This window comes from Chiloscyllium plagiosum, chromosome 15, assembly GCF_004010195.1.
Source record: "Chiloscyllium plagiosum isolate BGI_BamShark_2017 chromosome 15, ASM401019v2, whole genome shotgun sequence".
Taxonomy (NCBI): Eukaryota; Metazoa; Chordata; class Chondrichthyes; order Orectolobiformes; family Hemiscylliidae; genus Chiloscyllium; species Chiloscyllium plagiosum.
This window is the reverse complement of record NC_057724.1, coordinates 27334115-27352172: the sequence shown is the minus strand read 5'-3', so window position 1 is coordinate 27352172 and position 18058 is coordinate 27334115. Positions and strand designations below refer to the sequence as shown.

The 18058-nt window shown below is 38.6% G+C and overlaps 1 protein-coding gene across 2 annotated transcripts in view; it reads right to left on the bottom strand.

The window, feature by feature from the left end:
• chm (CHM Rab escort protein) overlaps positions 1–18058 on the bottom strand; it is a 102491-nt gene that overhangs the window by 40979 nt on the left and 43454 nt on the right. For both annotated transcript variants that reach the window (XM_043704522.1, XM_043704523.1), the window contains one exon: positions 17311–17533. In XM_043704522.1, the coding sequence (XP_043560457.1) occupies positions 17311–17533 (223 nt within the window). The remainder of the gene's footprint in view (positions 1–17310; positions 17534–18058) is intronic.

Here is an 18058-nt window from a genome sequence, read left to right as displayed (position 1 = left end):
CTGATGAAGGGCTTTTGCCCGAAACGTCGATTTTGCCTGTCCTCGGGATGCTGCCTAATTGCTGTGCTCTTCCAGCACCACTGATCCAGAATCTGGTTTCCAGCATCTGCAGTCATTGTTTTTACCTCTATAACATTTTTATGCTATGTTATGTCATGGCCTGGGAGTAGTGGAACTAGGGAAACCATGTACTTGCCCACCTTGGTCATAATAAATGTCAAATCCCACCACCACATCCATTAAACAACATCTAACATTACCACTAATCAGAACCTTAACAGAATCAGCCACATAAATACTGTAGCTACAAAGCAGGTCAGAGACTATATAATTTCTAGCTACTGAATCTCCTCCTAAAACTCAAAAATCTTATCATCCACAAGGCGCAAGTTGCAATGGAACAGAATAAGCTCTTTCTGTATGAGCACAACAGCATTCAAAAAGCTTGACACCATTAACCTGCTTTATTGCATTTCATCCACCACTTTAAACATTCACTCTCTCCACTACCAATGTACCATGGCTGCTGTTTATGTACTGTTCACTGTAGAAGCTCACTCCTTGTCGACAGCATTGCCCAAACCTGCTACTTGAAGGGATAAAGTTAGCAGGAATGTGGTAGCACCACCACCTCAAATTTCCTAAAGTCACATGCCTTCCTGATTTGAAAATACTTTTGCTTAAAAACTGTCAATGGGTCAAAGTCCTGGAATGCCCTAACAGCCTTCATTTAAACTTCCTGTCTAGCATAATTACTTGTGGGATTATTTCACCACAAAGACTAATAGTTATGACTCATCACCAATTTCTGAAGGACAGTTACAGGAGAGCAATAAATGTAATTTTTGTTTAGCAACATCCAAACCTGCTGAAAGTTAAATGGTCTTTCAATGCTGACCTTAATCACAAAACCTCATTGTGACGACAAATCTATTGATGCAAATTGTACAGAAGGCTCTCAAAAAAAAATAAGTCAGTCTTGCTGTGACTCTACTACTGTTTAGAAAATGGAGGATGTCAGTCACAGCAGGTAGTGATTGACTGGGTTGCTGGATGCAACTCAACACATGATTGTGATTTTCTGTAATCTTTTCAGCAAAAACTTGTTGTATAAAGCAGCAATCTGTCTTAAGCCTTTTATCAACAAGTGTGAAATTGATCAAGTTTATAAAAAGCTTATTAAGCCATTTGCTTTCATTTATATCATCTTCACTAGAAGACAGGCACTTTATATTAATATGGAAAATGAAACACTAGACGATTATTAAAATAGTGAATAGCTTTTGCACATGGTAACCACAATTGCGAGTTTTGATAATATTTAGTGTAGGTGATGAATGTTGTTCCTAATTCAGCACTCAGGATTTGAATACTAATAGTCAAATCACAGCAAGACTGATGCAAGCTATTATGGAAAATACACAAAGACCAGAATGTCAACTGATATCACAAGTAATAAGTCAAAAGCAAAATAAATGCAAGTAGTAATCTAAAAAAAAAAACAGAAAAAGCTTTTAAGTATTCATGCTGAATTATCTGTGGAGAGAGTTCACCTTTCAGGTTGATGACCTTTCATCAGAAACAAAACATTAAAGGCATAACAGTTTTTATGCACGTTCAAAGGTGGAAGAGGGGCCAGTTTGGGGGGGGGGGGGGGAGAAGAGAAGTGGGGGGGGGGGGGAGAAAAAAAGAGGTGGGTGGAAGAAAAAACAGGATTTTGGATAGGTTGATCAGCAAAAAAAGGCATTACATGATTTAGGTAGAACAATTAGACAAAGATAAATAATGGGTCAACACCAGCTGTAAATAAGGTAGTTGGTTTGCTTGCCGAGCTGCTGGGTTATCGTACAGACTTTTCTTTACCATGCTGGGTAATATCAGTGTGACTTCTGTGAAGCACTGTTGTTCTGTCCTGCTTGGTTTTCATGTGGTCCAGTGCGTTGGGGTGAGTGTCACTTCCGGGTCGTCTCTGCACTGGTTTGGACACTGGGTCTGTGTGTTTGTTGATGGCCTTTTTGGGTGAAAACCAGGCTTCCAAGAACACTCTGGCAAGTCTCTGGTTAGCTTGTCCTAGAATGGTTACTTTGTCAAAAGTGGAATTAATGGCCCTCTTGATCTGTGTGTACGGTGATATGCCAGGACACAGGACCCCATACCCACAATATGCAGGACCAACATGGTATGCAAAATCCCTTGCAACAAGCACTACATTTGACAAGCAGGAAGAAAACCAGCCAACCGACTTCACAAAAACCAACTGGCAACTAAATGACATGACTCACTCTCCCTCATCTCCGTACACTGAACTCGCACTGATGATGTTACCCAGCACGGTAATGAAACATCTGCACAATAACCCAGCAGCTTGGCGAGCTAACCAACTACCTCATCCACAACCTGAACTACAGATCTTTGCGAAAACCTTAAAGCTGTAAACAATAATAGCAGATTAGCTTCAATCTTTATGTCACCATTGCTGACAGGAATAGTGCCAGAAGACTGGAGGATAGCAAATGTTCCTTTGTTTAAGAAGGGGAGTTGGGGCAACCCTGGTAATTATAGGCTAGTGAGCCTTACTTCAGTTGTGGGCAAGATGTTGAAAAAGGTTATAAGAGAGGATTTATCATATTGAAAGGAATAATCCGATTAGGGATAGTCAACACTTTTGTGAAAGGTAAGTCATGCCTCACTAACTTTACAGAGCTCTACAAGGTGACAAAACAGGTGGATGAAGGTAAGGTGGTTGACGTGGTGTCTAATAATTTCAGTAAGGCGTTTGCTAAGGTTCCACATGGTAGGCTCTTGCACAAAATAAGGAGTTTCGGGATTGTAGGTGATTTAGCAGCTTGGATCAGAAATTGGCTAACTGAATGACGACAGAGTGGTGGCTGATGGAAAAGTTCATCCTGGAGCTCAGTTACCAGTGGCGTGACGCAAGGATTTGTTTTGGGGCCACTGCTATTTGTCATTTTTACAAATAATCTGGAGGTGGACGTAGAAAGATGGGTTAGTAAATTTGCAGGTGACACGAAGGTAGGCAGACTTGTGGATAGTGTCGAAGGGTGTTGTGGGTTACACAGAGGCACATAGATAAAATGCACAGCTGGGCTGAGTGGTAAATGGAGTTTAATGCAGACAAGCGTGAGGCAGTTCACTTTGGAAGAAGTAACAGGAATGCAGAGTACTGGGCTAATGGTAAAATTCTCAGCAGTGTAGATGAACAGAAAGATCTCTATGTCCAGGTGCATAAAGCCTGAAATATTGCCACCCAAGTTGCTAGGGCTGTTGTGTTGGCGTTTATTGGTAGGGGGAATGAGTTTCAGAGCCACAAGGTGGCTGTAGAAGACACTGGTAAGACCACACCTGGAGTATTGCGTGCAGTTCTGATCACTACATTTTAGAAAGGACATGGAAGCTTTGGAAAGGGTTCAGAGGAGACTTGCAAGAATGTTGCCTGGTACGGAAGGAAAGTCTTATGAGGAAAGGCTGAGGGAACGGATGCTGTTTTCGTTGGAGAGAAGGTGGTTGAGCGGTGACTTAATCGCGACATATAAGGTAATCAGAGGGTGAGACAGAGTGGACAGCGAGAGCCTTTTTCCTCAGATCGTGAAGGCTAACACGAGGGACATAGATTTAGGACAAATATCAGGGGGAGCTTCTTTACTCAGTAGTAGGGGTGTGGAATGGCCTGCCTACAACGGTAGTAAATTCACCAACGTTAATGGCATTTAAACAGGCACTGGGCATACACATGGATAATAATGGAAGGATGTAGGTTAGTTGGGCATCAGATTAATTTCGCAGGTCGGCGCAACAGCGAGGGCCAAAGGGCCTGTACTGCGCTGTAATGTTCCATGTTCAGATGAAGTGCAGAAGCCGTTCAATGATAAACTGGGGCCAGAGATTAGGATTTTAAATTATTAAACTTAATGTAGAGCCCACTACACAAGTGCCAAAACTAAGAAGCTATTCTTCAAGCTTCCATTAAGCAGAAAAGAAAGCAGAGCACAAGGAGAGAGAGTGGGTGAAGAATTAAAATGACAAGCAACCGGAAGCGGTGGACGACAATGTGGAATCCTTTTTGCTCTGAACCTTAAGTACATCTGGTGGGGAGCAGGAAATTTCAAAGTGTTTATGTGGGAATGGCCACTTTGGAATGCTGAAAAGGAGGGGTATCACGACTGAGGTAGAGAATGATCTATTGAATGTGGTAACTGGTAGGACAGAAGGTGGAAAACAAGGGGAAATGTTTTACAATTTTGGGAGTAAGTAGAAGGGGTGAGTGTGTAGGAAATGGAACTGTCATGCTAACCATGTAAAATGAAATTATAGCACAGAAACTTCATGACCCAGGAGATAATTCAGTCCACTGTGCCCACAGTCTCAGTCGAGTCCCACTCCCAGTTTCCAATTCTTGACCTGGAACCCAGTGGGGGCTGTGCCACTTCAAACGCACAAAGTTGTGTTTAAAAAAACACATTGAGATTGAATATTTCTTCCACATCTTCTAGTACCAAAAGAGAAAATACTGGAAAATCTCAGCAGGTCTGACAGCATCTGTAAGGAGAGAAAAGAGCTGACATTTTGAGTCTAACTAGCTTTGATAAAGGGTCAGTTAGACTCGAAACGTCAGCTCTTTTCTCTCCTTACAGATGCTGCCAGACCTGCTGAGATTTTCCAGCACTCTCTCTTTTGGTTTCAGATTCCAGCACTCGCAGTAATTTGCATTTATGATCTTCTGGTGCCCACCACCACTTGCATAAAAAACCCTCGCAACATCCCTTTAAATTGGTTAGGCACTAACTCGACACCTATACCACCTGATTGTTGACCCCACTGCTAAAGGGAAATAGGTTTTTCATATCCACTTCAATTTCTTGTCCTCAAAGAAAAAACTGGCCCTTCAGTCACCACTCTAAACGTACTTTAGAACTCAGATTGAATAGGCTAAATTCATGATAGTTTAAAAGACATTTGGAGATTCACCTCTACCTTCACTGAGGGAACGGAATAGTAAGAGACTGACAATATGCAGGCAACATGTATGCATGGAATGGGTTGAAGCTTTGAAAAAACAACTATTTCTGATTTGGGACAGCTTTCAGCAAAGTCAATGCCACATTAAGCAGTTGCCCACAGTATAATTTATTATTCAGTTAACTTTTCTCTAATGGCTGATACAAATCACAAGTGAAAGAAGATATAATCGTATCTTGTTATTTTGTTAACAGAAAATGACGTTAGCATTAAAACAGGATAGAATGAAATCAAATACACAGTGTTTAAAATATCAATGTTGCTATCATATTTTACCTTTAATCAACCGGGTGCATGTAATTGGAGGTTTTGTTTCATACTTGCTTCTGAAATGCTGGAAAACATCTTGTTTTACAGTAAAGCCCTTTAAACTACTGATCGGTACCAAGATCCAAAAAAAAACTGTTCGACCTACATCCCCAAAAGATACAGCTGTTCAATAAATGACAAAAACAACTGAACGCTTTCAGCCTGGCTTTTGGCAATTTTTGCACAGCACAGAAAAATGCATATAGTTAGACAGATTCTTGATGAAGAGAATCAAGGGCTATGAGGAAAGGACAGGTAATTGTACATGAGCAGCATCTGGAACAGCCACGATCCTGTTGTTAGGTAAGGCTTTAAAACTTCCTAAAGCAATTTTTCCCCTAAATGTGGGTTTCACCCAGCACCTGGCTGGAGCATTGCCCCATTTCCAGAGCCAGCAGCCTTTAATATCATTGTTATAGTTGTGCCACAAACTGGTCCAACTAATTCTTCCTCTCTGATAGGACTTCTATCAAGTAATTTGAAATTTTATTTCTGCCTCCAATGATGAGATCAAACTTCAACAGGAACAGTTAAGTTTAGATGAACACTGCATCCCCTGGTTGTGCTTATGTACTCTGTGAGGTGATGATCAGTGCAGCCCATTCTGCCCCACAACATGTGAGTAACAGCATGGAAAACCAATTGCAAGAATAGGAGTTAGAGAAATACACAATATATCACAGGAAGAATCACTGGTCACAGTATACCTTCCATCATTTTATAATGTGATAATGTGAGTTTAAGAAAGCTTTAATTATTCAATTCAATACAAAACTGGTGTTAAATAATTTTTTTTCTGAAACAAAGTATGCTCTTAGATTCCCCAGTGCAGAAACAGTTTTAAACTTCAATTAGCACTTCCAGGAAATGGAAGCATATTGATTTTGTTTAAACACAATAGTTTGACTTGCCCTAATTTCCTAAGACTCAGGGAAAATACCACTCATCTGTAATTCAAAATTTTATTGACAATAACTAAGTTTCTATAGACATTTGTGTACAATAAGAAAACACAGTCAGACCACACATGGAATATTGACAGCAGGTCTAGCTATCACATGTTCGGAAAGATATCTTGGCATTGAAATAATTGCTGTGTAAACTTGCCAAAATAATTGATACCTGTACTCCAAGTGTAAAGTTTATAAGGAGCAATGATTGAAACCAGAGTTGTACTGCCTAAAATCTACAAAATTAGGGGATGATTTGATCAGAGTGTAAGACATTAAGACAATGTGGAAGATATAGACAGAGTCTAGAACAGGACTGGAAGGGGTATAGTCCAGGAATTGGGAGGTATGTTATGAAACATGGCACGGACCCAGTGAGTGGTCGAAGTGGGAAATGCTCTTGCACAGTCAACTAATGCGCCAGATCAATTATAAACTTTAGATCCAAGATTGATCAATCTTGTTATTCAAAAGAATTAAGGATATGGGTACATGGTTACATGGAGTTAGGCCATAAATAATCCTTAACGTTAAATTAATGGTAGAACAGGCTCAAAGGATAAAATGGCATATTTGTTCTGAAAATACACTTTGCTTACCCAGAATTCAGAAGTATAATCAGTTGTTGTGTGTGAACATAGGTGACCTGTTCATCCCTGTGGCTATAGGACAATTTCAGGGGGTAGACAGTCTGAAAGTTAGGGTAGAGCAGGGAATTTATGGCAAGAGAGAAAATCCTGTTAATAGATCATTAACAAAAAAACTCAAAGAACTGCTGGTAATCAGAAACAAAAACAGAAACTGCTGGAAAAATTCAACACTTCTGGCAGCATCTGTGGGGAGAAAACAGAATTAACACTGCGGACCCAGTGACCGTTTATCTGAACTACAGACCGACATTTAATTCTGTCAATGAAATCATTACACTATGGGTGCTGAATTTTAAATTACAAACAGTAAAATTCTTCTATTTTTAGCAGCTCTAATGGTCTATGTTGGTGCAGAAAAAGGACATACACACTTTAGAGGGCCTTTTCTCCTAAATGGCTGCATAATTTATTACATCCATTTGGAGAATATTTCATTATTTTAATACCCATTTAACACATCAGCTATCAACTAGTTCCACCTCCTTATGAAATGTGAATTTACAAAATTGTGCCAGGCTGCAAATGGGGTAGAATATGCAGGTTCTGGATTAGTGGTGCTGGAAGAGCACAGCAGTTCAGGCAGTATCCGAGGAGCAGGCAAAATCGACGTTTCGGGCAAAAGCCCTTCATCAGGAATAATGGCAGAACAGACTGCTCAGAATACTCATTCCTTGGCAGGTCACTGATATAAAACAGATTGCATACAGGGCCAACTATTTTCAGCCAGAAGTGCCAAGTAGCTAGCCCATCTCAACTACTGCATCACAAAAACCAGACCAGCCAATTTATTTAACCACATACAAGATCAAGAAATGGTTGCATGTGCTGGGCTTAGCAAGCGCTTTAACACTGGCTGTTGTGCTGATGTCTTATGGCTAATTCTAAAGCACAACTCTTGTGCTCTCACACTGCTAAAACACAAATGAAAAAAAATTGAAAAGGTGTGTCAGATCCACAAAAAAGCAGGAAAAATCCCATTTAGCCACTTATCAATCCATCAACCATCAAGTAAACAAAGGCCTCATTGGCACGCTTATCAAGTCACACATTCACTAGTAACGTGCTCACTAACAGGAGGCTGTGTGCCATCATGACAACTTCAGCCCAAAATATCATTGCAGACTTGGTTCAAACATGGATAAGAGAGTCAAAGTGCAGATGAGAGAGGATTGCCTTTAAAAATCAAGGCAGCTTTTGATCACGCAGCATCAAGGAGCCTTAGTAAAAAGGATTGGGAAAACTCTCCACCTGTAAGTCATACTTAGCATGAAGGAGGGTTTAAAGGAGATCAATCATCTCTGAACATGGCTGTAGGAGTTTCTCAGGGCAATGTCCTTGGCACAATCAGCTTGATTGCTTTATCAATGACTTTCCCTCATCGACCTGAATTCAGACAGAATTAGGCAGAGAAAGAGGCCATTCTGTGCATTATGCTTGCACCAGCTCTTTGGCGGAGCTGTCCAAATTGTCAGACTTCCTTGTTCTTCCCCTGTGGTCATTCAATATTTTAAATTTAGGATTTATCCAATTCTCTAATGAAAGAGCATCAACCTGAGGTGTTACTTCTATTTCGCTCTCAGTTGCTGCCAGATCCAAATATATCACCATCTTTTTTTTGGTTCAGATTTGTAGCGTCTGCAATGTTTCGCTTTTGTGTTGAAAGAAAAATCTGGATGTCTGCTCAATAGAAATAATGCCATGTCATCTTGTAAACAGTTATATACAAGGAGGATGAGTAAAAACTAACTTACAGATTATTGGATTCAGAAATCAAACTATTAGGTCACTTGGATGAGTAAGCATGTTTTCTTCAGTTCAAATAATGACCACATATTGGTTCTCCGGTTTTCACCTGCCCCTGAAATGGTTTAAAAGGAGCTACATGCACTGCCATTAATGAATAAATAAAGGCCATCTCTATTACCCTTTCTATTAGTAAATCAAAGACAACTGCCATCCCAGTCTTAATCATGTACAGAAAACTATCCTGATAATTGTGGCCTGTGGACTTGAGGAACCTTTTTATGCTATTAACCCTCAAAAGAAGTATCACAACTTGAAACATCTAACTACTGCCACCAGTATCAGTGATGTGTTCATTTGCTAAAAGAGGATGCTAAAACTGTACTTGCTCTCACCTTTAGCCTTGCAGTATCAAGTCACATAATGACTAAATTAACAACTGCAGAAACTTCAGACCTTGTATCACAGTGCTTCATACAGTCTTTAAATGCCATTTCAGTTCCTATCAAGACACAAATCAGTGGAAGCAATTTTTAATGCAGCTGCTAAACAATAAGACCCATTAATAGCTGAACTCTGACAGCACTATTCACGATGATTAATGGTTCTGTGTATAATTTGATTATTCTATTAATTCTGCTGATTACTGTTCCTGCTAATACAGTGAAGGTCACTTCCAAAATAAATCTTCATTACACACTTACATTAATGGAGAGAAAATACTGCCTCTAACTAGTTGTTTTTCTTAATTAAAAGCTAATGTAACAAGAACTAAATAGGCTTGAGGGCTACCTTTGCTTCTGTTACAATAACAGGATGTTTTTAAAACTCAAGATAGAAATTATTTCACCTTAAATCATACTGGTGAAAATAAAAAGTATAGGATTAAGAAAGTTCTCTTGGAGAAATGTGAAAGCACATGCAGCCACCTACAGCTGTAAACTGCTTCTACTTCAGTGACTCAAACAAACATTGGACTTTAAACAATTACATTTTAGATAATTAGGTGCTTCACTAAAATGTTCAAACAAAAGAAAATGTCAACCTACCCTAAATCCAAACTGAAGGAGGGTAGAATGAAACATTTATGAGTAACATTTTGAAATTCATGTCTGTCACTTCAAAGAGACTACAGATTTACAACAGTTGTGAAGAAAAGTACTTTTAAGCTATTTGCTAGGCTCTTTATGCTAAAGAGAATTGTTCATGAGTGCGGAGACACTTCTTTACAGTGGAAAACGTTATCAGATTACCTCCATCAGTATGATAATCAGGAATAATCTCTTTTCACTTTAAGCTATTCAATGTAAACATTGATTTATTATTTTTAATAAATCAATCCAATTTATCTCTGTTCATTTGTTCTATTACCCCACATTCATTTCTTGCTCCTTCAACTCATTAAAGGACTGTTGTTTTCATGTTATGTTTTTTTCAACTCACATGGTAATTCTCTCGTTGAACCCTTCCCCATGTGACTTTCTTCTGCCTGCTGCTTTCACTATTAATTTAGGAGATGTAAGCAACCAAGCACTTATTGGCTGGAAAACAATTTCCAGGTTCCTAGCCAATGGAAAGTCTGGAAAACGACATCCAAACTTTAGGAGCAGTAGTGAGGAATAATAAACCTGCCAGTAGTGGTACAATCAAGATATGACGCTGGAAACCTGAAATTAAAAAAGAAAATCCGGAAATCTCAGGCTATAGAGAATTTGTGGTGAGAAACAGAGCTAACGTTTCAGACCTGTCACCTTGCGTCACAACTGAAGGAGGGATGGATGCGACAAGGACACAAGGAAGGTCTGTGACAGGGTGTAAGATAGGAAAGATTGAATGCCAAAAGACTTACTCTTGCAGAGCCATACAGAATGGTGATGGCAAAAAGGAAAACAACAAGTAAAGATATGCCTGGAGGTGGTGAGCAAAAGAAAAAAAGTGTAAAAATCAACACATGCAAAGAAAATTCACAATCAGACATTGAGATCTGAGCTCTGAAACTGGTGAAATCATCAAGGACTATTAAATGCCTAGTTAAAAGAGGTGACACCACTCCTCAAGCTTACTTTCAGCTTCACTGGAACAGTGCAACATGGGAGCAGAGAAATGTCAGCACAAAGGCAAGGTTAAGAATTAAAATGACAGGTCACCAGAATCTTGGGGTCACACTTGCAGGTGTCGAGGTGTTTCACAAAGCAGACACACAATTAGAGCTTTGTCTCACCAATCAGGGTTCAATACAGAGGAGACCACATGTAAGTAGTGAGTATAGTCGACTAGACTGAAGGTAGCACACAAATTGCTGGCTCACTTTGAAGATGAGCTTGGGATCTAGGCAGTGAGGATAGAGGTAACAGGGCATCTTCTGGGTTTGCATGGAAAGATGCCATAGCAAAGCTGCAGGATATTGGAGGTGACTGAGGAATGACAACGATATCCTCGATGGAGTGGTCACTCTGGAATGCTGAAAGAGGAAGGCAAGGTATGCTTGGGGGTGGAAATGGTCTATTGAATACGGAAGCTGGTGGGTGGAAGGAGAGGTCACGAGAAACCCTGTTGTGGTCAGAGGTCCTTCATTCCAGTAAATCTGCACCCAACAAAAACTAGTCTAAATCTGCACTAGTGCCATTTCCAGTACTTGGCCCACAACCTGAAATATTATGACATTTCAAGTGTTCATCCAAGTACTACTTAAAGGTTTGAAGTTCCCTGCATCAATTCCCTCTCAAGCAGCGCATGCCAAAGTCTCACCACCGTCTCTGAATTTTTCATTTCCTTAAAATCTCCTCTAAACCTCCGGTCTTTCACCTTAAAATTACGTTCCCCTATTATTGACCCTTCAACACGCACACTTTCCCTTCTCTCACCCCCCTCACCCCCACCTCCTCCCGTTCAACCACTCCTTTCCCCCTCCTCCCTTCTTTCACTCCGCCTTCCTCTCTCCTACCCCTTCCTTTCCTCTCTCCCCACCTCTTTTTTGCACAAACTTGCAATCCGAAGGAGACATCTTTGATTCAAGGGACAGCCAAAAATGACAAATTAAAAAACACAATGCAAAAAAAAACTCTACTAAAAAGCAGTCTTTTGTGAAATTTCTACATTACAACACTGAGTCAGACAGCTGAACTAATTCAGTCTTTCTAACCGTACATTTGCAACACAGAAAAATGAAACCATTGAAGATCTTCCAAATAGTCACTGCAATGATTTTTAACCAGACTGAAAATAATAAGTTTCTAGACACTGGTTTTGTATCTTAAAAGACTTAACTATTTATTAAGTATGCAATAACTTTAGCAGAAAGAAAATTAAGCATGGTAAGCTGATTAATATCTGTGCGTTTATACTTGAAACATGTTTTCAGAAAACCACACACACACACACACACACACACACACACTTAAAAGGGATAAATAAAACAAAATAATGAAACCGGCTAGATCACTTAAATAGCTTTCACGGTGCGTTGTTTGGCAGGTATAAAAGTGATCTTGGTTGCTTTTCTGAAACAGTCATCAGGGTTACCATTTTAGATCATCCAAACAATACATCTCAGCTTTCTATTCTTTGGACTTCTGGAAGCTGGCCTTGAAGATTAGGGCAAGGAGCATTCAAAATCTTCATGCTGTCTCACCAGCAGCCCAGAACCATCTCTCAGAAAACAGTTGCAAAAATAAGAGTTTGAGATTTGTCTTCATAAACCAATCAGCTCCTCCCAAGGCTACAATTACCATCCAGCATCTGCCAGCTGCTTGAACGTAGGTCTCTTCCAGGCTTGCTCGAACACGTCTGTGTTTTTGAAATAATGCCCTTCCTGGGCTTGTCGTCTCTGTTGAAATCTTTTTAATCATGAAATCAGCCTGCTACTAGCCTCCAGGCTTAGCCTCACAAAATAACCTTGTTTGGTCCATACACAACAAGCTGTCCCAAAGTCCACAAATCATTTCCAGCTTATAACTCATTATGATAATAGTATAAAGGTAAAACATTTAAAAATCAGTGAGAGCTCTAACACACCATTTGTTTTCCATTATGCCTCATGCCCAAATTCTTTTTCAAAAGAAATACTCTGGCCTTTACATTTTTCATTTGAATCTCTTCCACTCTCTTCATATTCTCTTTTACTCTGTTCTGCAGAAATTTCTCCTAACAAACCGGCTTTTCCCTCAAATTATTTTCTGGGCATCACCTATTCCTAATTTCACTCTACTTTTACAATCCTCTCAACCCTTTAAATCTAAAAGGAAGAACTGCAGAATCTGTAAACCTGAAACAAAAAAATTGCTGGGGAAACTCAACATTTCCCGCAGCATTTGTGGAGAGAAAGGAGGGTTTACATTTTGAGTCCAGTGACTCTTCTTCAGAACTGCAACTGTATGTTACAAAAAAAATGCAGCAAGGATGTATCCACACAAGTATGACCCGAAACATCAAATTATACATAGAATTAGTTTAATTCATGGAGATTTTAACATGGCGAATAATCATTTTAAGAAGGTACCAATCCATCAGAAATGCAAGTTCTGCTCAGATGCTGCCGGACCTCTGAGTCTTTCCAATAATTTTTGGTTTCTCTCAGTTCTTTATTATTCTCTCAAATTTAAAAAAGTGTGTCAACAGTTTCAGCAGACCAGAACTGAATAGTTGGTGCTGCTGGATGTAAATAGACCTATTGTTTATTTTAAAATGGCGCATGGGCTGTTGACTTCAGTGCCAAGCACATCTACTGTATTTTGAGGCACATCACAGAGTAGCAAAGTTGTAACTTTCCATTTCTTACATTTCAGTAATGTACTACAGTGGTAATTGTTACAGAGGGAAATCTTGGAAATTCATTGGTATAATTGCAAGTGCATAGATCAAATGGGTTGCTTGGTCAAAATTCTACAATTCCCTCCTTGGCACCATTGTGGGTCTACTGACAGCACATGGAGACTGCAGTACTTCAAGGCAACAGCTCACTACCACCTTTACCCAGCCAGTGATATCCAAGTTGCACAAGTAAATAAATAAACTCAATCATGTATCACACAGCATTCTAAGCCTGAACACAACCCCCAGTCCACCTACACCTTGAACCTCTTAGCACAGCTCATTTCAACTTCCATTTACAATGTTCACACTGTTGACTGCACTTGATTTCAGTTGACCATGCACCTATGGGTCAGCATATTCTACAATGCAAGTGCCTGACCTGTATTACTGAATATAGAAGCATCACTGAATATTTTTAAGGCAAAAGTAGATTAATTTAAGAAAAAGGTAATGCTGGCATCGCTGCATATGCTAAGTTCCATTGCCCACCTTAAGTTGCCCTCGAGAAGATAGTGGTGAGCTGTCTTCGTGAACCACTGCCGTGCATTTTGTGTAAGTGTACACACACATACAAAATGCTGTTTGGAAAAGAGAGTTCCAGAACTTTGAAACATTCTTTTGACAAAGCGAGTCAAAGTTTATTGGAAGCAAGTAGGAATGTGGAATTCAGGTCACAAATGAGGTCACTTTCAATTTGTTAAATGGCGGAGCATGCAAGAGGTGCGTAATTGCCTATTCATGCTCCATAATTCGATGGATTAGTAGGTTCTGAAAATGATTATTTGCCATATTAAAATATATGTGAATTACATTGATTAATAAAATTGTTTAGTGTCATACTTATGTGGATACATCCTACACACAAGCAAAGCAACCAATGTTTTCAATAAGGGCAAATTGACTTGAAATTAAATTTCTATGGGACTCTATACTGATAAACCAACCCTATCAAGAATGTCATCATATAAAGGACCAACACTAATTTACTTATAAGTCTATCAACTCTCACACTGGGAAATAGTGTCATTATTTGGCCTCTAGCAATATAGATCATGTTTTCAGTTTCAATAAGTAGGCATTAAGGAGGAAATTTAGTTGTAACTGGTACTGCTCTTACAGTCCTGGTCATCTGTAATGAGAAGCAACACATCTCAGATATACTGAAAACCATTTCACTGATGACTTTCTTCCACGACACAATTACAACACATGCCAAAGATTGGCTAGTAGTTGGTGGACAGAACCTTTGTCTACAACATTTGCTTTTCAATTCACTAAAATCTGAACACTCAAAATCTAACTACCAACTGTTTTACCAAAACAATGCATACAGTGTGTGTTGTACTTGAATAGATAACTATAACAGACTAGATGGATAGTGCATTGAAACAGGCAATCAAATCTTGATAAAAACTGCAAAATGTTATGTTCATTGTGGCAGTAATCGCAACACATGAACATAAAAAAAATTGGAGATGTATTTTGTATTTTTTTCCAAATTATCCATAAGACAGTTGCTTCATATCAACAGATTAGCTTGCTTTTGTTTCAATCAGAGTAGAAATTTACTTATGCGTTTCATTTAATGCTGAAGAACTGAGTAAAGTCATTCGCCCAGATTAAAGGGCATTTTACTGTCAAATTTACTGATCTTCAAAAGGACAATTTTCTAGTGTTTGCTAATTATCTAATTTTCTATTAACCATTATTATATGCATAATATTAGCATGACTAATTTAATTCACATTTTCAACAGAATAAAAAGTTGGCAGAATTCAATCACATTTTTCAGTAAAATTCTCCACTCCAATCTCACACATAGGTTTACATTTTAAAGCAGCCAAGGAAGAATTTAGCTTTTTGCTCATGATTCATCTGAAAACACATCTTGCTCTATACACAATAACTAATTTGAATAAAGCAGCACAAGATTAATCCTACCACATAGCAACGATTTCCTTCCAAAAGATATAGACTAACACAAGAAAACTAGAGACAGAAAAAAAAATACTTGAAAAGGTTAGAACCATAATTCTACAAATGAATTATGTTAGTCTGAAGGTCTAATCAGTAATGCTCAAAATTCAAACACTATTAATGTAAAAGTTCACCTACGTTTATCATAAATTTCCTGGAAATTACATCTGTAATCTGCGACAAGCAAATTTATTTCGGCCAGTTTTTCCACACATTTTGTAAATGAATTTGTTCACTGCATTACAAATTATAAGGATCAGCTGTAAAATACAAGATGTCTCCAAAAAAACCAACATATGCACTTCTGAACATATAGTAATTTCTGTATAACATCCTTGTATGTAATTAATTACGAACTTTCTATCCGCATATTTTGTTTTAAGTAGTAAAAAAGGTGAGCCACTGAGTCTGTGGTGTAATAGATAGCAATGTCATTAAAGTAGCAATCAAGAGGCCCAAGCTAAAGTGATGAAGACATTGATTAAACATCAGAGCAGCAGGAGGGAGGAACTTAAATTCAATTAAGTCTCAGGTAGCTTCAGTATCATCATTAACTGTTGAAAAAATGAACCTGTTCACAAATGTCTTTCAGTGAAGAAAATTTGGCATCCTTATCTGGCCTATATCGATTCCAAACCCACAGCAACATGGTCAACTCTAAAATACCCTCTTAAAAACAGCTTTGTGAGCCACTCAGGTACGAGAGGGTCCAGATTTCAAGCAATTTGTCAAAGTGCCAAATATGATACAAGCAGAAACTTTATCCGACAACTCAGATCTGGAATGTACTGTTTGAAAATGTGGTTAATGCAGACATTCTTCTAATATGATTGAGTCAAAATCTTGCAATTCCAGTCTAAACAGCACTATGGACAGCAGCAGTTTAGACAGGCAGTCCATCACTGCCTTCACAAGGCCAATTAGGGCTAATCAGAACAAAGATGACCCAATGAGCAATGCCCATAATTTGTGAAATGAGAAAAGTTAAATAGAACATAAAATTTTCAACAATTGAGCTACTTTCTTAATAACACTAACCGACATTAACAACTTTTAAAAAGTTACTATAAGATTTCAGGAATAAACAGATAAACAAGAGGTTTAAAATACTTAATAGCTTGCTTCTGAACTGGATTTTGCTTCATTCTTTTTAATATTTACATATTCAGTGAATAAAACCATAGATCTTTTATGCTTCCTTTTTTTTTTGCTTTATTCATTGACAGAAAGACAGCACCACTGGCTAGGCAGCATTTATTGCCCATCCCTAATTTGCCCAGAGGGCAGTTAAGAGTTAACCATATTGCTGTGGGTTTGGAGTTACATGTAGGCCAGATCAGGTCAGATTGGCAGTTTCCTTCCCCAAAGGACATGAGTGAACCAAATGGGCTTTTCTGACATTCAACCATTGATTCATGGTCATAATTAGTCTTTTACTTCCAGATTTTTCAAAAATTGAATTCAAATTCCACCATCTACCATGGTGATATTTGAACCCACATTCCCAGAACATTATCTGGGTTTCTGGATTAATAGTCCAGTGATAATACCACTAAGCCATCGCCTCCCCCATTATTATGATGCTACGCTGTCAATGATTTTAGAAGACACAATTAAAATTTTAACCAGGTGATATAACACTCACATTTGGTCATCAATTTCTAAATTTACAAAATATGCTAAAATACTGCCCAACTTTAACATAACCAAAAAACTTTTCTCGTACTGTTTTTCACTCACCAGACATTTGCTGGAACTCATACAAATCTCAAATATGAAAATTATGAAAAGGTATAAAGAGTATTCAGATATCAAGAGTAAAGTCTACACACCTGCAGAAGCATTGTGGTATTTCTCCAACACCATACAAGGGAAAGAGGAATGGTGTGTTCCCATAGCGTCCAAGGCACTGTAGGAAGTGCTGAGTTGCTTTGAGTCCCTCAGTGGTCAAAGCAATTTCAGAGACCATAGCAATGGAATGCAGAATGAAATGTTGTAGATTTGAGGTTAATTTCTTTGTCTTCAAATAATCTGAAAACCTACTGTCCTGAAAGTCTGTGGATTAAACACAGCAAACAAATTACTTTGTATTTTGTTTCATTCAACCAATTTTCAGATTTGATATCTCGATTTAAATATCAAAAGCATTTTGGGTACTGGTTCCAAAAGACCTAAAGTCAAAACTAACCAGAAATACAAAAAAATACCTTCATCCATAAAATATTTAGTTGGAGAACAGGTGTAAGACATTTGAAGTGGTCAAGTTGCCTCACATTTTTAAAATTAAGGTTAACAGCCAAGCGGGAATTGTGTGTGAGGTGGAGAAATAAATGAGTAACCAAAGATCAAGATTAAAAAAGTAGGCATTATTAAAATTGTCTAACTATTTTAATTCAAAACATATATTTGAGACTGTGGTGTGGGAAAACAGGTTGAGTAGCATCTGAGCAGCAGAATAGACATACGCCCTTCATCAGGAATTAGGCTTGTGGGTCGAGGCTGAGTGAGGAGGCGGCGGGGAGGAAGGGAGGGAAGGAGGGAAGGAGGGAAGGAGGAAAGGAGGAAAGGAGGAAAGGAGGG